Raw genomic sequence first — 24,795 nt, 5'->3', positions numbered from 1 at the left:
TTGAAATCAATGGAAGCTAGGTGCCTAAAGATCTTTGAGGAGTTGGGCATACATGTTCAGTAAAATATAAATTCCAGTATGGTGTATAAATGTTCGTGAACTGTAATATTGCTAAAATGTATTTGTCACAGGATGGCAGGTCCCTTTAAGGATAGTGGGTCCAGTTCTCCTCTGACAGAACAGCTAGACCGGATTAGTAGAGCAGGGCAGCATCTGAGAGAGTTCTAAATTGAGGTCCAAGAAAGAGAGCCAAAGACCGGGGCTGGAGAAGGCTGAAGGACCAGGGAGCAGAAGAGGGGTTTGCCTTCTGACCTATCCTGACCAGAGAATAGATGGCCCCAGGAGAATTTTGGGGATCCTCTTCTAGGGAGAAAAGGACTCCATGTAGAAAGACTGGGGAGTTCCTGCTGAAAGACCAGGAATCACTCCAGCTAGAAAGGACTGCAGTGACTACTTGGGAAAAAGAAAGCTAGGACAGAAGAAAGGCCCCAGGACTGAGACCAGAGGTGAATATGGTTTGTGTGGATGGACTGTATTTTGGGACTTTGAAGGCTGTTTGAATTTGGGTGAACATATTTCCCTATGCTGACTATGGGACACCTGGTAAAATTATTCATCTTCAAGCGAGTTCAACAGCAATCAATCAGAACTATGCAGTACAAACGTTTAAATTAACATCAAGTTGACTGAGCCCCTGTTAAGAAGAAATACTGCATAGTTGACTTCTTTTAATTTACCTTCTTATCTTTAAGGCTTTAGGATTCACACAGGAGAGGTCACACACACACACACACACACCTCTCTCACACAGGGGCGTGATTGACCGATCCGATCCTCCCTGCCCGGTGCTCTCCACCCTCCATTCCTGACCTGGCCCGCAGGACAGACCCGCCTCTCCTGGTAGCTGGCGCCATGTCTTCCTGAGGCAACATTTGGGAGGGGCCACACAGGGTCACATGCTCCCCTCTCCAGATTTCTGCCAGGGTTCACACCAGAATGTGGCCAGCAGCAGCCTTTTGGTACTGTGTGGGAGGGAAGGGACAGGAGCTGCTTCCAGTCGCAGAGGAGGCGGGGCGGGGATGACCTGGCCCGTGTTTTTGCAGAGCTCATCTCTTCACCCCTTCCCCCCCACCCCACACCCCTGTGGCTGGAAGCAGCTTGTCCCTTCCTACCTGCACAGTGTCTAAAGGCAGCTAACACCTCCAGGCTGCTGCTGGCCACTGACATAACTCAGTCGCCTCCTGTCCCCTGGTTATAGCGCATGCAAGAAGGGGTTAAGCCCTAAGGATGCATTGTGCACCAGGGCCCAGGGAATCTGACTACAGGGGCTTCAGTGCACCCAGACAGAGAGGTGGCTCAGCAGGGGAGGGTTCCCAGGGGAAGGAAGAATCCTCTCACTCCCTGGGGTCAGGGCTTGTACAGGCTGGAAATTGCTTTCCCCCCCACACGCCACTCCAGAGCTTAGCTGAGGGGTGGACAGGCTTCCCTGTGCCAGTGCGGGGCTTTGGCACATGCAGGGCTAGGCTCTTTCTGGCCAATGCCCTCAGCCGGAGGGTCTTGGGCTTTTCTGGCGTACTATAATAGCCGGAACAGTGGGGGAAGGAAGGAGCCTGCTGGCCAGGCTGCTGGTGAGCTGAGCACTCCGACTGGGGGCTGGTTCTCCGCACAGCGTAAGGAGGGGGACTCGCCTCACCAGAGGGGATATGGAGGAGCAGCGAGGTTGGGGGAGGGGGGTGAAGGGGCAAAGTACCCCCACATCCTCTGCAATGAAGACCAATGCAAAAGAATAAATTTAGCTTCTCTGCAATGGCCTTGTCTTCCTTGAGTGCTCCTTTGTCATCTAGTGGCCCTACTGCCTGTTTGACTGGCTTCCTGCATCTGATGTACTTAAAAATGTTCATTCTTTTCGTTTTTGTGTCTTTAGCAAGTTGTTTCTCAAATTCTTTCTTGACCTGCCTTATTATACTTTTACACTTAACATCCTAGAGCTTGTGCTCTTTCCTATTATTCTTACTATGATTTGACTTCCAAGTTTTAACGGATGCCTTTTTGCTTCTACCAGCCTCCGTTATTCTGCTGTTTAGCCACTGTGGTTCTCTTGCATCCGATGAAGTGAGCTGTAGCTCACGAAAGCTTATGCTCAAATAAATTGGTTAGTCTCTAAGGTGCCACAAGTCCTCCTTTTCTTTTTGTGGTTCTCTTGGTCCTCTTATTGTCTTTTCTGATATGAGGTATACATTTAGTCTGAGCCTCTATTAGGGTGTGTAAGCGAGTTCGGCCAGGGCTTATCACTCTCTGGAGCGGCGAGGAACCAAACCACCTCGCTACTTCTGTCAGGTGTGTCGGGGAATTAGCCTGCCCAAGCAAAGAGTTCAATAACAAGGCCCAGGCCTTGGGTCAGGGCGGGGCAACAGACAGTCAGTAGCTCAGGCCCTCAGGCAGGGGCTGAGCAAACAGTTCACTAGCAAACCCAGGCTCCTGGCTCCGAGCGGCCTGGGAGAGGGGGAGACTGCCATCTGCGAGATGGGTGGCATGGGGGACTCAGGCCCACCCACTCAACTGCGTCTCAGCCCGGTGCCCTAGCAGTGGCAGAAGACCCGCTGCTATGTCAGTGGGGATCCTGGCCGCAATACGCTGACATTGGCTCTGGCAGCGCTACAGCCAGACTAGGGTCGGCTGCCCCCGGGCTACTTCCTACCTTCCTCTCTAGAGGTACCAGGATCCAGCCGACATCCTCCAAGGGATCACACACCATGAGCTCCTCGGGGTAACTGGTGCACGGTTGGCTTGGCAGCTCCTCAGGGTAACTGGCGAACGGCAAGCTTGGCAGCGTCTCTGGGCTCGGGCTAGCATCAGGCATTGGCTGGCCTGGCCAGTCCTTGGATCGGCCGCCGAACGCTGTGGTCTCCCAGCTGGGAGTTCTGCCACATGTGTCTGGCCTCTCTGGTGGCGGTCTTTCAACTGAGCTCCGGGATTGGGCTTTTATACTTCCTGTCCTGCGCCTTGACCTCTGAGGGGCAGGCTCAGGGTTCGCTGGCTCCGCCTACTTTGGTGTCCAGAGAGGCTCCGGGGTGGCGGGGAACCAGACCGCCTCGCTACAAGGTGTTTTTAAATAGTCCCAGTGCTGCTTGCTCCTTTTAATTTTAATTTGTGACAGCGCCTTTTAATTTCCATCTAATAAGCATCCTCATTTTTGTGTAGTTCCCCTTTTAGAAGTTAAATGTTATCCTTGCTGTTCCAGGAAGCAGCCATCTTATGGTGTCTAGAAATTTTATCTCTGCATCATGCCCTAAGCTGACATTTACCCAGTTAATATGAGGATAGTGGAAATCACCCATTTTTATTGCACTTTCTGCTTTTGTAGCCTCTCCAACCTCCCTTAGTGTTTCACAATCACTGTCACCATCCTGGTTCAAGTGGTCAGTAGGATATTCCTACTGCTCTACTCTTTGTATTCAAGCATGGAAATCATGTCCATAAAGATTCTATGGTGCAGTTTGTTTCATTTGAGTTTTTTACCTTATTTGACTCTATGCTTCCTTTAACATATAATGCCACTCCCCTGCCAGCATAACTTACTTTCATTACTATATATTTTATACCCAGGTATTACTGTGTCCCATTGATTATCCTCATTCCATCAAGTTTCTGTGATGCCTATTATATCAATATCCTCATTTAATGCTAGGCACTCTAGTTCATCTATCTTACTATTTAGTATAAATACCATTGCCATAGCAACAAAAGTTCCCATAAAGATCTTATTCTGAAATGACATTAGGCTTGCTAGTCAGCTTTTTGTTCCCTGGCTAGCTTGACTCTTCTGAGATTCCTGTTTTTTATCTGTCTTCTTGAGTCTCAGGTGACATTTAGTGATTTGCTGCACCTGTGCATGGAGTCTGTTAATCTATCTCATTTATAGAGATAGATCACCTTGTCACAATTCCCCCTACCCCCTGAATCCCCCAAATACAGTAATGTTAACCTTTTCCCTTCATTTAAGTATTATACTCCTTATGAGGCTGAATTGTTTTGTTTTATTATTCAGAATTACTTTAGGATAATGAAAATTAAAGCATTAAAATAGAAAGATATTTATCTTCTAATTCAAAATATTTCTTTACTCATAATGGCCCTGAACCTGCAAACACTTAAGTATGTTTAATTTTACTCAGGGGAGTAGTCCCATTGACCTCATTGTGTCTACTTATGTGAGTGTATTTACACACATGTAAGTGTTTTCAAGACTGAGACCAATATTGTTATATACTGAATGTGAAGTGTGGTACCAAGTTCAGCACTCAGAAGTGCACGTGCAACTAACTTTTGATTTCAGTGGGAGCTGTTCATGCATAACTGAAGATAGAACTCAGTCAATGATATACTGAACATTAGGGTCACTTGGTGCAGATGCAATATATGTAAGTGCAGAGAGAATTGTACTTCAAAACTATTTGAAGCATGATCAGAGGCTCTGAGATCCAAATCTTAATGCAGAATCAGGTATCTTTGAGTTGCTAATTTCAGGTAGTGTGTGCACTTGTAACAAAAGCATTGTCCTTAAACAGAAAGTAGAGGCTTTAGTCTCATAACAGATTTTCTAAATTTCTCTTTAAATAGTTTTTATTCTCAAATATATTTCTTCAAACCTCTCATAAAAGATTTAGAGACTGTGCAGTGCTGTAACTAGGTTGTTGATGATGATCATGTCATTGATTGTGGTGATACATACAGCAGTCTTAGAACTATAAAAGAAAATTGACCACAGACATAATACAAAAATGCAAATTCACACTCAATATTTTTACTAACACAGAATACAGTGCTTCACGGTGAATAAGCTGCTCCTTTACTTGTCACAAAAGCTTTGATGGGCCCAGGCAAGAATAAAATAATAAGTCACTAATCAGAGCCTGTACTGTCTTCTGGTTTTGGAGGCCCCTGAAATCTCTTCTGAGCTCTGAGTGTATTGAGACATCCTTTTAGGCAGTCAACTGGTCAAGGAATGGCATGCCAGTACCGCTCCACTAACTGCAGGCACACTAACCTTAAAAAAGTAGATGTTGCCATCATAGGTGAGTTCCTGCACACAAAGGTCCAGTTTCTGAGCAGTAGCGGAGCAGTACTCTTCACAGCTAAGGAAAAGAGGAAGCACATAATTCTGTGCCCATCTAATCTCGTGGTGCAATTTAAGTGCTTACGTTGTGCTGGCTGCCTATGACCCCAACACCCAAGTGCTAATGGGTGTTGCCAGGCCATAGAGATAGTGTAGCCAAACCTCCCTCCCTTGGCTATGTCCCCTACACTAGCTGGAGGGAGGATAGGTGACACATGAGCTGATATAGTGGTGTTCTCTCATTCAAGGGTAGGATTTACTGGAACTTAGTGTGTGAGTAAGGATATGTGCACACACCCTAATAAGTGTTTGCATGCATGTGCCCATAATCAACATGTAGCAAAACTACCCCATACAATTATTTTTTCATTGCAGTTCAAGTCAGGTAGTCCCCCCCAACCATTTTTATTGCTCTTGTATGAATGCCATCTTGTCTGTATTGTTCTGATAAGGTGCCCAGAACTGAGCACTTTTCCGATATAGTCACTGACTTCCCTATCCCATGATGTGATGGGTCTACATTTTATTTTAACTGGATTTAAACTGAAGTGCCTGTCCTGGCTGTTGGAGCTCCTACAACAATGACTATATACAATTAGAAAAATAGAAATGAATCAGAAATGTCCATACAAAACTGCCATAGTATTCACCATTAATAATAATCCTGCCTCTGGGGTTAGTTAAATACAAATATTTTAGCTACAAAGTCTGGGTTTGAGAGGGAGCATTGTTTGGGGTTGGGGTTTTTTTGGTACATAAACAAATTTATGCATTAAAATGAATGGTCTCATTGGCTTTTAGTATCATATCAAGTAATAAAACCACCTGAATGATCACTGAGACTTAAGCCCTTATTATTGTAGCCCTGAGAGGCTACAATTAATTGGCCACTAATTCCAAGTGATTCTTGAAACCTTTTATTTTCTTGAAAAATATTAATCCTAAGAAATGACTGTGCTATCTGACAACCAAAAACAAATAGATCTACCCAGGTCTGTAAACAAATCTGTCTTATTGAACAGGAGTAAATTGTAGTTTACTGTGGCGGTTCAATGACAAGACAGCACAAAGCTTTTAGCAAGCAAACAGGCTGGTCTGCTAACGGGCTTCTGCCTGTCAGCTTTCCACCCTCTCCTTTATTCTTTCTCTCCCCCCGCGTATTACATTCTCCAACAGATAAAAGGAATACACTGGCTTTGTTTAACATTCTTATTTACCAATTTCTATCTACCGCATTCCTTGCTCTCGGGCCTTGAGCCCAGTCCTGGGAGACTTCCCACGGTTCATGTCATCTGGGCGAGATTCCAAGGTACATGCCCTTGAGAGGAGCTGTGTGTGCACAGCTCCTATACAACACTCCGGGTATGCCCTGAATGTTGCCAAGCTCATGAACCCTGTATGAATCCTACATCCCCTCCTTTTTTGTTTATTTGTGCTCGGCCATCTCATGGTAGCCATCAATTTGCTTTTGCAAGCCAATTAACTCCCGGACAGACGAGGTCATAACTCATGGAGCCTGCCAGGGTAGGTCTCGACAAAGCCTTAACAAAAAGGAAGTACATTGCACACGGCAACAGCAAAAAATAAGCTTAAGAAGGTAAAGTGTAATTGGCCGGGCCCCAATTAGCCATGCTAGAGTACTGGGAAGAGAGGTTCACGTAAGCAGCGAGCATCATCTTATTCCCAGTTTCCTCAGGGTGATGACATACTGGAATAAGGCATGTACCTAACAATTCTTCAGCTGCTACAAAATCAGATAAACAAAAGTGGGTAACATTTGCTATTGAAGCCAATCTTTCCCATAGGTTATATGTCATTCGGGCCCGTAACAGAGGAAGCGCCCCCGAACCAACCCCTACAGGAAATAGCAGGCACAAAAGGCATACAATCAATACAGAATTAGCAGTAATTTGGGTGAGAATTGCCACAAACAGCGTCTCAGGAGTCTCTGGCTGTTGGTTTGCTGCCAGTCTTCGTTGAGCTGCGGCGATCAATGCTTTTACTGCTCCCCATGTTACGGGCTGGCTTGGGACGCTACACCTCCTCCGTTTCCGTCCCGCCATTGTCGACCCAGGAGGCACCGTGTTCTCCTCCAAGGTCAGCTGAAACTCCGGTATGGGGTTTGACAGCCCCTGGTGCCACGCCATGCTGTTTCAGTGCCGGTTGCATACACCGAGCCGGAACCCACAACGGTCCTGCAGGGAGAGACACAGCAGCATATCCCCGACCCCAAGTGATTAAAGGTACCGGGCCCAACCATTGCGGATCGGGCAGCTGACAGTAATAGACACGTGGTCTTTCCAGTACCTCGGATTTGTGAAATTGCCGATCCGCGGGGGTCTGCTGATCTGCATTCAGCGTTAAATTATTTAAAGTAAACAAAAGGTTATGCAATTGTTGCTGAATGTCTCCTAAGGTTCGGAGACGCAGCTCCCCTTGTTTTAATTGTTTGTCGAGCAAGGTTTTTAGCATGCGATTTGCACGTTCAACAATGGCTTGGCCCGTGGAATTATAAGGGATCCCGTGTTTGAGACAGACGTCCCATTGGGCACAAAAGGTGGAGAGGGCCGTGGAGCAATAGGCTGGGGCATTATCTGTTTTTATCTGGCTCGAGCGACCCATAACAGCAAAACAGACTAGCAAGTGGTGAATAACTTTGGGCATGGCTTCCCCACGCTGTGGGGTCGCCCAGAGGAATCCCGAATAGGTATCAATGGAAACATGTAAAAACGAATAGGGGCAGAATTGTGGCACGTGAGTGACATCCATTTGCCATAGCTGATTCGCTGCGGTACCTCTGGGGTTAATGGCATAAGAAAAGGTAGGGGCAGCAGCGGCACAGTGGGGGCAGGAACGAACAATAGAACGTGCATGATCAGCAGGAATGTGAAACTGTCGGGCCAAAACAGAGGCAGACTGATGAAAAAAGGAATGGCTTTCAATGGGGTCAGAAAAAAGGGAATTTACCTGACCACGTAACGCGCGATCAGCGTGCGCATTGCCTTCAGTGAGTAGCCCAGGCAGAGGGGTATGACTGCGAATATGAGCGACAAAATAAGGGAAATTACGAGTGGTGATGAGATACTGTAAGGACAAAAACAGGCGAAGAAGGTCCGCATCGACCTGAGGGGTGATGAGGGCAAGGGGTAAATAATCAATTACCTGATAAACATAATGCGTGTCCACGATCAAATTAAAGGGACAATCAGCAAAAAGTTGAAAGGCCAAAATAACAGCAGCTCATTCCAAGGACTAGTGAAGCTCTCCAAGCGCTGTGCATGCAAATATTGTTGTACAAGTGAATGAAGCGCTTTCAGCTTTTCTAGGGGGAGGGGCCACTGGTCAATCCATACGGGCTCTAAGGATTGCCATACCAATGGTAATGCGGATGGCAAGGTGGGTGAGGGAGGATTTTGGGCCATTATATATTAATATCGAGGGTGGTGTCCAGCTTTACAAGTAAGTCACGGCCCCAAATATTTAGGTGGACAGGGAGTACAAAAGGGCGGATTGTAGCAAGGGCATGGCCTCCTGGTTTAGAGACCGTGACCCAAGACAAACTTTGGCGCCCGGGTTTGCTACCCCCGATCCCGCACAACTCTTTAGAAGGAACTGTTGGCCAACCGACCGGCCACTCCGGATCACGAATCACCGTAACGTCCGCTCCAGTGTCCACCAGTCCTGTAAAAGGAACATTATTTAAGAGAAGTGTTAACTGAGGTTTCGAGGGGCGGACCGACATTGTTAGAGCAACAAGTGGAGAGGACGTGTTGTGAGACGGCAACTGAGACAGCGTCGATCCAAAGCCGTTCCCACCCCGGGCTCGATCCTCTGCGGCTGGCACCTGATAGGGGACTAAAATCAATTGCGCAATTGACCGTCCACGCGGGAGCGACTGCGGAAGATGGGTCCATACCTGAACCTTAATAACGCCGTTGTAATCGGCGTCAATGACCCCTGGGATGACAAAAAAAACCCTGTTTCCCAGCGTGTGAGCGAGGGAGAACCAGACCCACAAATCCGGCAGGGAGAGGTCCCATCACCTGTGTAGGTATGGCGCAAACCTCCCCCAGCAACTGAAAATCAGCGTCCTCCTGCGTAATCAAATCAAGCCCTGCACTTCTGGCAGTCGCCGCCCTCATGGAATCAATGGATTTTAAGGCAGAGGAACAGTTGTCTGAGTGGGAAACACCCCCGTTTGGCCCTAGGTTCAGGGGGGACCCGTCGTGCGGTTTCCTGACCCGCTACGACACTGATTAGCCCAGTGATAGCCCTTCCGACACTTGGCACACTTCTTTGAGGGGCGGGCGGGCGCCGTCGATGAGCGGCACTCCCGCTGAAAGTGACCCTCCTTACCACAGCGATAACAACGCTTCCCCTCCTTCCCGCTTTTCCGCAGGGCGGCGGCCAGAACCCCAGCTTTATGTGCTTGTGTGCCAATGTTTTGGCACGCCCGCAGCATGTCCGACAGCTCTAGAACGCCAGTGGCTTGTGCCGCCTGGAGAGCATGGCGGCAATCCTCGTTCGCATTTTCAACTGCCATTTTTAACAGGATCTCCTGAGCTGCTGCAGGGCTATCCACCTGTCGGAGGATAGCCTCCTGCAGTCTGTTGGTAAAATCCATAAAGGACTCTGATGCACCCTGACGGATACTGGCAAAACTTTTAGTAGGCTTGCCTGAATCCGGGACCTTCCAGAAGGCATGCTGGGCGCAGGTGGAAATAATGGGGAAGACGGCCTGAGGGAGTTGAGACTGCATCTGAACAGTAGCAAACTGGCCCTCCCCTGCCAAGTGCTCATAAATGATACCTTGCTCTCTATATACCTGGGCTTGGCGTTCCGCCATCTGCCGATACTCACTAAGCCAAATAACATACTGACTGGGCGTCAGCATCATGCGCAACAGCGCCTTCCAATCTTCAGGGATCAGGGTGTACCCAGTACGTAGGCCTTCAATGAGACCACGTACATACGTGCTAGTGAGGCTGAACTCGCGAATCGCTTTCTTTACCTCTCTGATCACCGAGTAAGGCAAACTGACCCAGTTTGCAACCTGGTTGCCCTGGCCATCATCCTGCCAGGTCACTGGACAAACTGAGACCAGATCAGCCAGCTCCTCTGCTGTAATATCTGAGCGAGTCTTCGCTGCGTGAACCATTTGTTGCACCAGTGAAAGCCCCTGAGCAGATGCGGACGACCCCCCAGGGGGCCCCGGAGCATGGGGCCCCACGGGGGGATGGTGATCACACACTGGCTCCGGTGGGGAAGAGGAGGTAAGAGGGGAGGCGGTTGTAATTGAGGCGATGGGGGGCGAAGCAGGGGGAGGGATGGTTGCAGGAGCGGACGGGGGTGGCGGGATCGGCAGCCCCTCTGTTGGCGCGGGAGAAGGCCTTTCTGAGGCGACACACTGTGTCGCATCGCCGGGAGATGGCTGCAGGAGCGGACAGGAGTGGCGAGATCACCAGCCTGGCGAGGGAGGGCCTGTCCGAGGCGACACGCTGTATCGCGTCGCGGCAGAGGTGCCAGGCATGTAAAGCCTGCACGGGCGCCCGAGGCTCTTTATGCAATGTCTGGCCCAACCGCTCCCAGTCCGCTAGCTTAAGGGTTCCGGCTTCAGGGTACCACGGGCATTGGGCACTCACCTCCTGTAGCAGGAGAGTGAGTTCTCGAGTGGGGCAGTCATGCTGAGCCTTACGCAGCAAATACTGTAGCTCATTGCGGTGTTGCACTTGCAAAGCAGAGAGGGAGCTTCCCATACTTACAACAATGAAAAATACTCACCGGGATCCACGAAGCGGATGAGTGATGCGTCTGAAACCCTTGCCGGGCAAGGTGAGTGCTGAGGGCCCCACGTTTGGGCGCCAGTTGTGGCGGTTCAATGACAAGACAGCACAAAGCTTTTAGCAAGCAAACAGGCTGGTCTGCCAACGGACTTCTGCCTGTCAGCTTTCCACCCTCTCCTTTATTCTTTCTCTCCCCCCGCGCATTACATTCTCCAACAGATAAAAGGAATACACCGGCTTTGTTTAACATTCTTATTTACCAATTTCTATCTACCGCATTCCTTGCTCTCGGGCCTTGAGCCCAGTCCTGGGAGGCTTCCCATGGTTCATGTCATCTGGGCGAGATTCCAAGGTACATGCCCTTGAGAGGAGCTGTGTGTGCACTGCTCCTACACAACACTCCGGGTGTGCCCTGAATGTTGCCAAGTGCATGAATCCTACAGTTTACAGTAGTAGGCTTAGTCATGTAGGAGCACACATTTTTAACACCCTGAAGTCTTTCAGGTAATATGTTAGCTTTAAAGTATCTTATTGGAATTCATACCTTTATTTAGTGGATATACTCCTGCATTGGCCTCACCATACTCTTTGTCAAGGTTATTATGAGAGCAATATGGGGGCAGAACTCAACTACATGGGAAACTGACAGAAAGTAGCAAGTCGGCCGGCAGAATGAATTGTTTGATTGTGATCTTCACAAATTGTGTTTCAGACCATGTAACACTTCTTAAGAGAATTAAACATGGCAACAGAGGAAATAGAGGATCTAAGTTAGAGACGTATGGGCCTTAAACATCAAAACTTACAGAATTTATTTGTGTAACTGTTTTAGATAGCATGTTAGAGGAATTTGTTTTCATAATAAGGTGGCTTTATCATGATTTTCAAAACATGAAAAAAACTGTGTAGCAATAATTATTGTATGAGGAGTTCTGCCCTAGATGTATGAAAAAACTGTCTAAAAAGTCTGTAAATGGCAAATTACAATATGCATTGGTTGACAAACATCATAGATGATTCAGTGCTGCATTTCTTCTGGTTCAATCTATAGCCCTAGTTTATATAGATCAGATTGACAAGGGATAGAAGACTGATCATTTTCATTCTCAAGTTTTACCAAACCAAGAATACACGTAAGCACTATTTATGTACTTGTGAATTTTAAATGACACCACCACTCTAGCACTTCTCTATTTTTTATATCTGTACAGAAAGTGAAACCATAAAACTTCTATATGTATCAGGGATGAAATCCTGGCTCCACTGAAGTTAATGGGAACTTTGTGTTGAATTCAGTGGGCCCAACATTCCACCTCAATTGTTTATACGTAACAAGGGCCTGATTGTACAATTTTTAATCACATAAATGCTCCCATTAATGTACCAGGTGATATGAGTCATTGGTGGCTGGTCGCTGTTGTAGCTACAGATCAGTGGAAAACCACTAGCATAAACAGACTTATCTGCCATTTGCACTGATTCAGCTGTTTCACGCTGGGTAAACTGCACCAGTGCAAATAGTAATACCAGTACCAGACCGCCAGTGACTGAAATCTCCAGTGTAGACAAGGCCTAAGTGCTCATCAGTGTAAGGGTTGTATAATCTACCCCCAAATATGGGCAATTGACACCAATATTTTTATTGTAACCAAAACAGATAATATGAATGAATGCAGCTTCATGGGTAAAATATTTCCAAGTTTCAGGAAAAAATGAACTACAGTAGAACTTCAGAGTTATGAACAGCAGAGTTATGAACTGACCAGCCAACCACACAACTCATTTGGAACTGGAAGTACACAATCAGGCAGCAGCAGAGGGGAAAAAAAAACCAAACAAATACAGTACAGTAAAGTGTTAAATGTAAACTACTAAAAAATAAAGGGAAAGCAGTATTTTTCTTCTGCATAGTAAAGTTTTAAAGATGTATTAAGTTGTAAACTTTTGAAAAAACGATCATAACCTTTTGTTCGGAGTTACAAACATTTCAGAGTTACAAACAACCTCTATTCCCAAAGTGTTTGTAACTCTGAGGTTCTACTGTAGTGTTTTCAAGCAATCTACCCAAATGACTAAAGATCTGTGCTCAAATAAGATTCAAGTCTCTGTGCTAGTTAATAATCATCAGAGGATGGTAATTGGTTCACCTTTGGGATCTAGCATTATCTACTTGTATATTTATCTTAAGCAAAACTGATCTCCTGTGCCAATATTTGAGATGGCATTTAGCTAGGGCTTGCTCAGGGTGACATTAAAATAGTTGGCTCATGCTGTGCATTACTAAAGCTAATAGTATTTTCAAGATAGAATTGTACACAGACTAGCTCAATCAATTCATTTCCATGCAGAAATTGCCACTTGTTTTAGACATGTTTTCAGACTGCTCGCTTATTACTTACGTGCCCCCTTTATTAATTCATTTAACTGAATGAAATGCTGAACTCAGAGGAAATCTGACCTAAAGAATTGTTTGTTTATGGTAAAAATATCACTTCACTTCACCTCTTCACTCCTTTTCCTGTTTACATAGGGGTGGAGGTGACGATGATTCTTTGCGTCTGTTTTCTGGTTCATCAGACAGGTCTTTGAGGTCCAGTCCTTTTCTCTTAAAACTTCTCTTGACAGAGTCTGTCCATTGAAACTGTGGTTTTGCACATCTTTTCTTGACGTCCTCTTCTTCCCAGGCTTTCTTTGCTGGTTGTTTTCTCCGATTTTTATCACGTGTCCAGCCTACCTCAAATGTGCACATTCCAACTTATCACTATTATATGTCTTACAGTAAAAATATATTGGAAATAAATATCACAGCATATTTGTATACCAGCGTTGGCCTAAATTAACACAGATATAAAGAAATTCACTTTTTTTTTTCCAGGTCAACTTAGAGAGTGATTAATTAATTTAAAATGAAAGTGCTGAGATTAGTTGTGTTGTTTTTGGCATAATTGCGACCATCATGTTAACCACTAATAAGTATGGTTATGATAACATATGCACATTTCTAGGACATCATGAGGTATCACCCAGTGCTTTTAATTTCACATGGTGTAATTAGTTTACAATAACCATATCCCCGGAGGTTAGTTGAACAGTTTTGTGAAAAATAACTTCAGTGTTGAATAAATATTATGTGAAAGTTATTGTGATCATTGCAAAATCCTGATCACAGCAAGAAGGCTTCAAATGAGGGAAACTTGCTGTAATGAATTTAGCGCATTACAGACTTGGGGAAATAATTAGGAGGTTCCTTCAGTTTTACAGAGTAAGTTTACAAAACATTTAGCTCCTTCCGCTGCAGTATATGGATATAATAAAAATGGCTTGTCATACCATTAACTTGACATTGTATTTAAGAAAAGCATGTAAATTTTTCCCATCCATCCTGCTTTGGATTTCCGTAAAATAGCCTCACAGTCACCCATTCTATGTGCAGTCAGAAAGTTTTTACCTGTATGGCCCCCTATCAGGTAAAACAGGCTGAAGCTCAGTGGGATGTTTTAAAATACCCTGTTTCACAGAAGAGTTGTAGATATACTAACTATCTTTTTGTTGTATGCATGTTTTGTTTTCTCCAGTTCTGAGGTGAAATCAGTGTCCTTTAATGACTGGATAATGAAGGCACATTCCTGTTAATTTTGTTGTTTAGAGAGAGCATTCATCCATATATCTGTAGTTAATAGTCTCACTTCTCAGTACAATAGAGGTACTATAAAATGTATTTGCCTGATTTAAACTCTGTTTCCTTCCTACAAGTTTGGAAAATCAATCCATCCACATGCAAATGCATGGACACACTCTCAAAAGCTAGGTTTCCTTCCCTCAAGTAATCCTCACTACAGTCAGTCAGTCTTATTTAAATTAGTGAAATTGGACATCTTTGCACAGCCCTCATTGCGACACACTGCAGTGACCTTCCTTCATGTCAGTTTTTCCTAGATGTCTTCCTGAATGGTTGTCAGTTTCTCTCTCCCTCTCTTAATCTGAGTACTTAGAATTAGTTTTGAAAACTCAGTAATATAGTATTGTCCACAAAAATAGTATATTTACACTTAAAAAAAACAAGAAAAATTCAGTAGCTAATAAAATGTATTCCTGTTCTCCCCCACATCTCTTTGTTTGTATCATGTTTCCCTGCCCCCACCCTTTGTCTATTTTGTGTCTGCAAACTTAGGTCTTTGAGGTGCTTCTTCCTCTGTGTTTGCACAGTGCCTAGGACATTTTGGGTCTTATGGTAATATAAACAATAAATAAAATTAATTCAGAATGTAGAGTAAGTCACATAGCTTTTCAGTTTTTTATTAAGTAATAGTGCTCAGGCTTGGCTTCTGATTCCACAGTGACCACATCACACTCCAGAGTAACCTTCAAGGTAACTTAAGACAGTGGCTGTATAACATTGTCTTGTCCTTGGCAAGTCATTTCATCCTTCTCAATGTGAGTGTCCACACACGTCACATTCACTTAGCACAATAATCCATTTGGTTCAGGTTCTTAGAATTATCTCCCTACCCCCAGGTTTTCCTGCTACTTCCTTTTAAGTATCACCTCTGTTAACTAGGTACCAATCTGCTGATGCTGTGTCTTCTTGCAGAGACTCAGATCCCAGGCACATGATTAGACTTACAAGTCTTCAGTGCATGCCTCAGAAATAGTTTTAACAATAATAATACCTAGCTCTTATATAGCACTCTTCATCTGTAGCTCCCAAAGTACATTACAAAGGAGGTAAGCATCATTATCCATGTTAGGAAACTAAGGTACAGAGTGGGGAAGTGATTTGCCTGAAGCCACTCAGCAGGCCGGTAGCAGAGCTGGGATGAGAACACAGGTCCCCTGAGTTGCAGTCCAGTGCTCTAGCCACTAGACTGCACTGCCCACAATATGATTGTTCATTTATCCAAAATACCCTCTCTCTCAGTAATTTAGCTACCTAAATCAGATCATGACTCTGCACCATGTCCAGGCCTGTAAATGCACCACAGGCCTTCCTGGTCAGGTAGGTTGATTCTATTGGTTACATGCCCGTAAATTGTCCAGCTACCCTGCCTGGGTATAAATGTTTTCAGGATTAAATGTAAATAGAAATCTGTCACTGCATCTGAAAATAGTAACACTGATTTAAATATGCAGGATCTTTATGAACTAGTAACTGATGAGAGCCTGTACAATTGATCCAGTTACTACTTGTTACAGCAACAGCATCTTCTCATTGTCTAACCTCTACAGCATCTCTTCCTCATGTTGCAGTTTTGCTAGCTCCAACTCACTTGCTGTTGTCAGGGCTCACATGTTTTACACTATTACCTGTTTTGTTTCTTTATCCACCTACTTGCCTTGGTCTTCAAATATTTATATCCAGGATATGGTAGCATGCAATAAGGAGTGTGATATTGTGAGTCATATGAATAGTAGATTAATGTTTGGATCATAGGCAATTTCTTTTGTGCATTGAGTACCTTTCTAACTGAGAAGATTTTCACTTTTAACCTTTGATTTTAAAAAAATGGAAATATGTATCTTATTGTAAATGCAGCATTGTTGTAGCCATATTGGTCACAGGATATTGGAGACACAAGATGGGTGAGGTAATATCTTATCTTCTATTGGACCAACTTCTGTAATTGGCCCAATAAAAATATTACCTCATCCATCTTGTCTCTCTTATTGTAAAGATATTTAACAGGCTTTCCATGTTTAAATCTACAATTACATTCAGCATATTAAGGAAAGTGATTAAAACACTGGGATACCCTTCAAAAATGTCACCTCCTGTTTCAAAGTACACTTTGAAGAACATTCATTTGTGAAGCTCTTTCATTAGAGAACTCATTTGATCACATTTCAATTCCAGTGAATTTCACTCCTTGAATGTGACATTGAAGTGTAAGAATTTTTTTCTCCCTTTTTCCCCATTAGATGAGGAACAAACCATACGTCCTCTCTGTGAATCTGTCCTGCATCGCTCCAGCAGTAAGGAGTTTGCTTTCTATCTTCCACTGAAGCAGACACAAGGTATGTGGCTTCCTGTTTATATGCTATTGTGGTTCTACAAGGTGTCATCTTTTACAGACCTTGAAATATATAGGAAGTTACATTGTGTATATAAACAAAATTTTAAAAGTTTGAGAAGTTTGCACTACGATATATTGAGTTGGACTTCACTGGGACTAGGAATTCATCCTAAATCAGTGAGCCAGTGGCCAACACCTTATATTTCATAGGAAAGAATTACACCTATCCCTGAAACTGTGGCTTGCCAGTTGTGCAGTGCTGTATGTGGCAGAAACAGACATTCCTTCCTTACCCTGTAATAATCATATTACACCACGAAGCATGACATTTGATTATCCCATTTTAGGAAGGAAGGCTACAAATGTTGTTGTTGATATGTAAAAGAAACAAGAGGTCCCTGCATTTTTTTCTAGAATGTGGCTAACTAACCAAAACAATGAGTGTAAGACCCCTTGAAAAATAGTGTCATATTGTTTACATGAAGCAAGTGCTTTTAATGGAGGAGGATAAATTCATTTAAGGTAAACCAAGCTATCCTATGTTTGAGCCAAATGGGCAAGGTTACATTTTAAGTCTGTGAAGATTAGTAATAGCATTCTACAAAGATACGTGACCTAGTAGGTGGAAAAAGCATCTAGCTGGTAGATCTCCTATTAAAATGTAAACTGAAGGTATAAAAAAACCAACAAAAACAAAAAAAAACTGAACCCAAACAACCTGTTTAGATTCCCAAATTAGTAACATAATATGTGTGTGGAATAAATACAGATCTGTATATCTGAAAAGCACTCTTCATGTGCATGAAAAGTTATTAGTTTAATGTATTTCTCTTGCAACAACACATGGTTTCCCTAACACAGCGTAATGGAGAAGAAGACATTTTAATGAAAAAAGGCACTTTTTAGACAGGGCCGGCATTAGCGGTAGGCTACCCAGGCGACTGCCCAAGGGTGCCATGATCAAGTGGGCACCATGTGGCAGTGCAGAGGTGCACACTGCTGGTATAGTGAGAAGCTTCTCCTGGCTGGCAGGGGAGCGCCACGTTGCGGGGTACCCAGATTTCTCCCTGCTTCCTCTTGGCGGAGGAAAAAGGGGAGGGGGAACAGTGACTCACAGATACTGCTGCCCCCCCACTGATGTTCCTCCACGCCTCCCTAAGGGCTGTGAGGGTGGAAGTGAGGAGAAATAATAAGAGCTCTGTTCATCCAGGTGACTTTCCACACCAGGGCTGATGCTCACCTGTCCTCCCCTTATGCAGCCAGGTGGGGAAAGTGACCTGGATTCAGGCAGCCCTGACATGACTCCTTGCTCCCCCCACCCCTCACAGCCGCCTAGGGGTGCACAGAGGAGAAGTGTTCAAGGGAGGGAGAGAGCAGCAATGCCAGCTGCTCTGCATCAAGGTCAGTTTAACCCACATGGGTGCAGGAGATGGGGTGCAGGGGTTGAGCTGAAGGAGGCACAGTGTAGGGGTTGGGGCAAAGCGGAGGTGGGGAGCTCACAGGGCAATGGGGGGCACCCATGGGGGCTGGGGTGCCAAAATACAAGTTTGCCCAGGGTGCCTTTTTCCCTTAAGACTGGCTTTGTTTTTGATAAATCATCCATTTAAAGGGATCAGTTAAGGAGAAAGCAGGAGAAAAGAATTTCCTGAAGTAAAATAATTTAACAATTGAAAGTTCCCCTTATATTAGTTCATATAACACTAAAGAAAGCAAGAAATAGCCTTTAGAATCACTCAGCTTTATTTAAGCATGTATATTCCTTCATCCCTTCTTTTTTCCCAAGGCACTTTGTCCATTGAAAGCTATTATTTTCTGTATTTTCCTACACTGTTTGATATTTTCAACTATTTCAGAGAAATCTGGAAACTAGAACTTAGACTTGCCAGGAATTAAAAGTAAATCTTTCAGTTATGTCTTTATGTGCAATGTTTTAATTTTTACTTATGCCTTCTAACTGATATAGGATCTGAAAGTAATTTATTACCTTTACTTTTGTAAATTTTACAAACATTTATATACGAGTTGTACATTAATAGCAACTTGTTTCCTGAAGTTATTCTGCAATATGGAGCAATCTTGTGGTTAGTTCAGGATGAATTCATAATTTAAGGGATTTCAGTAATAATTGCAGGTCTTTCATAATGTGATAGTGTCATCTTTTGCTCTAATGTTAATATAAAAACAATGGTCTATCCCACATCCCAGAAATGATGGAAAGATTTCTGTATTTATTCAAGCCATTTAAATGCTTTTTCAAAACAGGGTCTTTGGGTAGGTCACGTTGTAAATTATGCTTTTCAATTTCAAATTGTACAAGGCATTTTATTAGATTATGAACCTTAAACTTTTTTCTCTAACTCGTGTTTCATACAGTTGTATATGTGTGTGTGTCTATCTCTATCATTATGTAACCATACACATTCACATAAATGCTGTATATCAGGGGTGGCCAAACCTTTTGGCCCAAGGACCACATCTGGGTGGGGAAATTGTATGCAGGGCCATGAATGTAGGGCTGGGACAAGGGGTTGGGGTGTAGGAGGGGGCCCAGGGCAGGGGGTTAGGGGGCTCCAGGGCAGGGAGTTGGGATGCAGGAGGCGTTCGGGTTGCGGGCTCCGGCCTGATGCCGCTTACCTTGAGCAGGTCCGGGGTGGCAGTGGCACTCAGCGGGGCTAAGGCAAGCTCGCTGCCTGCCCTGGCCCCACGCCGCTCCCGGAGGAGGCCAGCATTATCCGGCAGTGGCTTCTGGGTGTGGGATGGGGCAGGTGGCTCCGCTGCGCGTGGCCCTCGCCTGTGGGTACCACCCCCAAAGCTCCTATTGGCTGCAGTTCCCCATTCCCGGCCAATGGGAGCTATGGTGGGGGGGGTGATACCCGCAGGCTAGGGCAGTGCATGGAGCCCTCTGCCCTCCCCTCCCACCCAGGGGTTGCAGGGATGTAATGCTGGCTGCTTCCGGGAGTGGCGCGGAGCCAGGGCAGGCAGGGAGCCTGCCTTAGCCCCCACTGCACCATGGGGCTGGCAATCCTGCGGGCCACATTGAAAGCCCTGATTGGCCAGATCCAGCCCGCGGGCCGTAGTTTGCCCTCCCCTGCTCTATATGGAATTAAACCAAATAATTTAGCCTTTGGAGAAATACAAACTAAAGCCTGTATCAGCTTCTCCTGGAAATAGCCATAGTGGGTCCTATGGAAAAAGGAAATGTGAGATTAACCACTCAGTTTCCTCCAAATTTTGTCACAGTTTGGGTATTTCTTGACATGTATTTTGCTTCCCCTTCTAGCTAACAGCTATTGGGAAGGAGGTTGCAAGTTGCTGTTCTCTTATTTTATTTATTTTTCTCTGCTTGGAGGTCTCTGTCATATACTTCTGTACCAGATATGGACTGGCTTGACATCAGAAAAGTCACCCTTCTTGCAGTCCCATGCAAAGCCATATAAAACTTCTCATGTGAATTTATCATGGGAAACAGATATTCAAGATATAATTGCCTCACAGATTGAAGTTAGGCCATACAGTAGGTTTCATCACTGTCTCATGATTTCTAACTAACCACCCCAGGTACAGTACTTCAGAGCAATTAAACTATACAAATCCTCCTCAGGGGAGGCTATTATTTCATATAACTTAGTCTCCTTTCTCTAGTTTCTAACACAGAGAAACCAAGTATTCAGTTATTTCAGTATGTTTTGGCTCTTGATAAAAAATTAGATTTCCTGATTTCAATAGGGATAGAAACTGAAAAGACCATTAATCATAAATTAGAATAACCTGCTGATGGTGATCCATGTATTAACTGCTGTGGGTGGATAGACTGACTCAGAGCATGTCCTTGCATAGGTAGAAAAACCCTGTTCCTTATTTAGTGATATTTTAATAACCAAAACTCAGTTGAAATAGGGTGCTTTTGCCCTATAATGAATCAAAGCTCTATATCTAGACCTAAATTAGCCATGGCAAGTTATCTGCACACTCATTCTTTGGATATAGCCAAAAAATTCAGAAACTATCCCCAATATAAAAAAATCAAATTTTTATAAAATATTTTTAGGTGGAAGGACAATTGGCACAGAATTTACATGCATTCTCCAAAGCTGTATCTACATTGTTGCATTTCTTTCATGGAGTCTCATTTTATGTATTTTAAATCCTCCAGGCTTAAAAGTTTTCTGTCTAGATCCCTCATTGAGTTTTGAGTAGAACAGTTTGCAGGAAGCAATTTTGGACACTTCCATCTACTTTAATATTTTACTATAGCTGTTTAAAATAACAATCCGCATGAGTTAGGGGGAAAGAAATACAAAGACAAACTTTATTTACGGAGTCCAAAGATACAATTTTCAAAAGCACCCCAATAACTTTGAAACCAAGATCCCATTTTCAAATATGACTTATGTACCTAGGCTGCTAAATCTTACTGAAAGTCAATTTTCCCTTTTGAATATGGTACTTAAACACCAAAGTCACTTAGCTATATTTGAAAATTACCCTAGCACTACAAAAATAGAAAAGAAGATGGAACTTCTTTGCAAGACTTTGGAGACAGAGGGCCACAATAAGATCCAGCACTTGTTTTAAGTGTGGCTATATATTAGATTTTTATTTAATCTCTGGTTTATTTTCTGGTTTTAGCTGAGCAGTAGCTGTTATAAGATTAAATTATGTGATTATATTGCTAATGGGGGAGGGGAGAGACACACACACACACACACACACACACATACCATATCTTAAGGCACAGGCACCAGAGGCAGTATTGAAACTGAGCTTTCTACTTTAACGTTGCACTAAATGACTTCTGAGGGCTTGATTTCTCAACTATTGTTTTGAATTAATGTTCAGTTTTTTTGCATTGAGTTGTTCTGAAGCTTTTTTTACATAAAACATTGTATTGACTTTTTTTTTTAATAAGCAAAGAAAGTGTAACCTATTACAATGAGATTAAGAATGCTGTAGCAAATACAAGCACAGAAGTTAAGCAAAGGTCAAATCTCTATACAGTAGGCATACAGTAACTAATTTAAAGATTCTTGTCCAGAACAAACATTTTTGTACAATAGAGTGGCTCAAATATTAAATTAAACAAGAAAAACTTGAAGGTTTGTCTTAAATGGGCCCCCAGAGGGTCTCCTAATCATATCACTTTGAGCCCTAAATGGCATACAAGAATACAGCATACTCTGACGTCCACTCATGCTGCCACTTTGTGTTCCTGAATTTAAGCTTTGATTTTTTTTATTAGTGAAGGGTGAGGTCTTCTCCCCTGATCCAGACCTTTTACACTGGGTAAAAGGGCCTGAGTGGTATAAAAGAGCCCTAAAAGCCCTTATCCCAGCTCGGAGAGGATTCCCCTAGCGCAGGCATTGCAGGGGACAACCATAAGACTATCCTCTGAGCTTTGACAAGCCTTGACATGAGGGAGCAGAGCTGGAGCATACAGTGCTAAGGAGATTCTGGGCAGTGCCATGGTCTCAGCGCAGCCCATGAGGCTGCTGTAAATTAGACAGGCCCCCAAGGCTAAATATATGCTTGGGGCCTCTACTGCCCTTGGAGCAGCCCAGGATAGGAAGGGCACACAAGTAGCTTGAAGCGATTTGTCACAGGCTCTGGGGTGAAAGCCAGACCAGAGAGGTGTTGTGTCACCTCTTACCCTGTAACCCTGGTGGCCTTACAATGCTTTGCTACTGGAGCTCTCTGCCTGGGATGCTCATAGTCAGTATTACAGCATGCAGGTCACACCCTACGTGTCTGTGTGCTAGACAGCCCTGGTTCAGCACCTTTGGCCCAGCAGCCTGTTCACAGCCCCACTCTGGTTTCCACCAGCCTCGGTAACAACCAGCAAGGTGACCCCGACACATTCCAAGTCCCAGATTTTCCCAATACCATGTGTTCTGCAATGTCTAGCCCTCTTCTGGACAGTTCAGAGAAATAATAAGATCCGTTTGTTCCTGTAAAGAGACAAAAGTACATTAGTGCTTATTAATTTAACTGGGTAAATCTACCCTTCCCTGCAAACAGAGCTCTGATTTGGTTTATAGTAAAAATAAAAAAAATATTGAGGCCACATTTGAAGTGATGCCAAATAAAAGAAAAAAAAGTTAGAAATGGTTACAACAAATAAAAGTGAAAACACATATGTAAAAGGTCTAAAATAAATCTAGTAAGGTATAGGTTTTGTTCAAGTTGGGTTCTTTCACCAGTCATTTTTCTTCCCAGCGATTTTCCCTTGGTCAGGATCTTCCACAGAAGTACAAGATGCTGGCTTCTCTTATCTGCTTGGGTGAAAAATCTTTGTGTAAGTGGGTTTCTCACCTATATTCATTTTCCAGAGACTTCAACTTCCCCCTTGGTAGAAGGACCCATCTTTCTCAGCTTGTAAAAGCTCTGTTCCCTTGTGTCTGTCTAGTGATGGATGCCACAGATGGCTTCTGTCTCTGCTTATGTCCAGTTCAACTACTTTGTTTCAAGAGGCAGGATGACCTCAACCTGTTTTTCTCTTCCTGTGGCCTTCCCTTCCCTCTGTATATAAATGGGGCTTCCATCCTTTTGATTCCATAATGCTTAACTTACATATGAGACAGGTAAATAAATACCTGCCTTTTCTCCTGTCTAGGAGGAAACCTGTTTCTCCCTGATTGGCCAGACTTTAAAGCATAGTATCATGAAGTATCCATATTTCCTCATATTGTGTTAATACATAAACTTCACAATGGTGTTAATCATCAGTGTGGCATTAGCTTTCTGAAAAGACTTCACTCTATACACTTTTGTAATACAGTAATATTGACATACACTCAGTTGATTCAATTGTTTATCACTTGAGGTTCAGCCCCTCTTGTCTTTATAGACCAGTAAACTTTTGCAACATATTCTGTGGAAAATAAACGCTTTGATAAATAAAAGCTTCCCTTACCTGCTGGGACAGACACCATGCTGTCTCCTCCCCCATTTTGTTTTTTTTTTTTAAACATGCACATATGGGCATAGGCGACTAGTAACTACTGATATTAAGGGGGCACAATTTAAAGGTTTTGGTGGTATGCAGCAGGGTTCAAGGCAGGAACTCATGAGACAAAGGAGTTTTGTTTTCTAGCGCTACTTTTGATGTCATGTTTTACGATACTATGTAATAGCAGATGGAGACTGTTCTAAAAAAGAGCTACACATGAAGAAAACTGTGATTGCATGTTTCCTACGTGGATTAAAAATCTTAAGAAAGGTGTCCTAACATAGGCCTAGCATTTAGGCTGATTTGTACATTGCTGGCTCTGACACTTCAGATTCTTAAAAAAAGAGCACTTACAGAACTGCTTATGCATTCTGTCATTTGCTTCTTTGGTATGCTCACTGTTACCTTAGAATAAATGGCAAGAATCAATCTTATGAATAAATATATCCCCAACATAACGCCAGCACAACTGCATACAGCTTTATAATTACAGACAAAGCAAGTGAGGTTTTGATAGAAAAATAATCCATCTTTATTTTAGTAAAAAATACTGTTTGGAGTGAAGTCCCATCCCTTGTTCACATTCCCAAGCACTAAGATAACAAATTATTTATATTAGCACACTAGGTGCATATTAATCTCATAGGCAGTGTCAAGGAATTATCCTGATTCTAGTGGCAAAGATGCAAGCACGTTAAACCGGTAAACAGCACAGAATGCAAGCGTTGCCACTGGGGTGAAAGCTCTGAATAATAGTGGCAGCTTAGCCCTCCAACAAGTTTGCATTTCCCAGAAAAGTTTCTGCAGCTGTTCAGAGAGACAATCGTTTTACCTGCACTTTGTGGTTTAGAGAAATTCAATGGAAGATGGCTGCCAAGAGACATACACTGTCTCGCAGCGTGCAAGCAGGCAGTGAAGTACACTGCTAGGTAGAATTTG

The 24,795-nt window shown here is 43.8% G+C and overlaps 1 protein-coding gene and 1 long non-coding RNA gene across 2 annotated transcripts in view; one reads left to right on the top strand and one right to left on the bottom strand.

The window, feature by feature from the left end:
* The window catches only part of CFAP47 (cilia and flagella associated protein 47), a 643,435-nt gene that overhangs the window by 521,412 nt on the left and 97,228 nt on the right, over positions 1 to 24,795 (top strand). The window contains exon 57 of the mRNA XM_073358068.2: positions 16,816 to 16,911. Within this exon, the coding sequence (XP_073214169.2) occupies positions 16,816 to 16,911 (96 nt within the window). The remainder of the gene's footprint in view (positions 1 to 16,815; positions 16,912 to 24,795) is intronic.
* LOC140916439 (uncharacterized) lies at positions 4,597 to 11,261 on the bottom strand. The gene is made up of 2 exons (XR_012160520.2): positions 10,898 to 11,261; positions 4,597 to 7,311 (listed from the first exon to the last, which is right to left on the bottom strand). It is a non-coding gene; the product is annotated as an uncharacterized LOC140916439 (long non-coding RNA).

The sequence above is a fragment of the Lepidochelys kempii genome, chromosome 1 (assembly GCF_965140285.1).
Source record: "Lepidochelys kempii isolate rLepKem1 chromosome 1, rLepKem1.hap1, whole genome shotgun sequence".
Taxonomy (NCBI): Eukaryota; Metazoa; Chordata; order Testudines; family Cheloniidae; genus Lepidochelys; species Lepidochelys kempii.
This window is presented reverse-complemented; position numbering and strand designations above follow the sequence as displayed.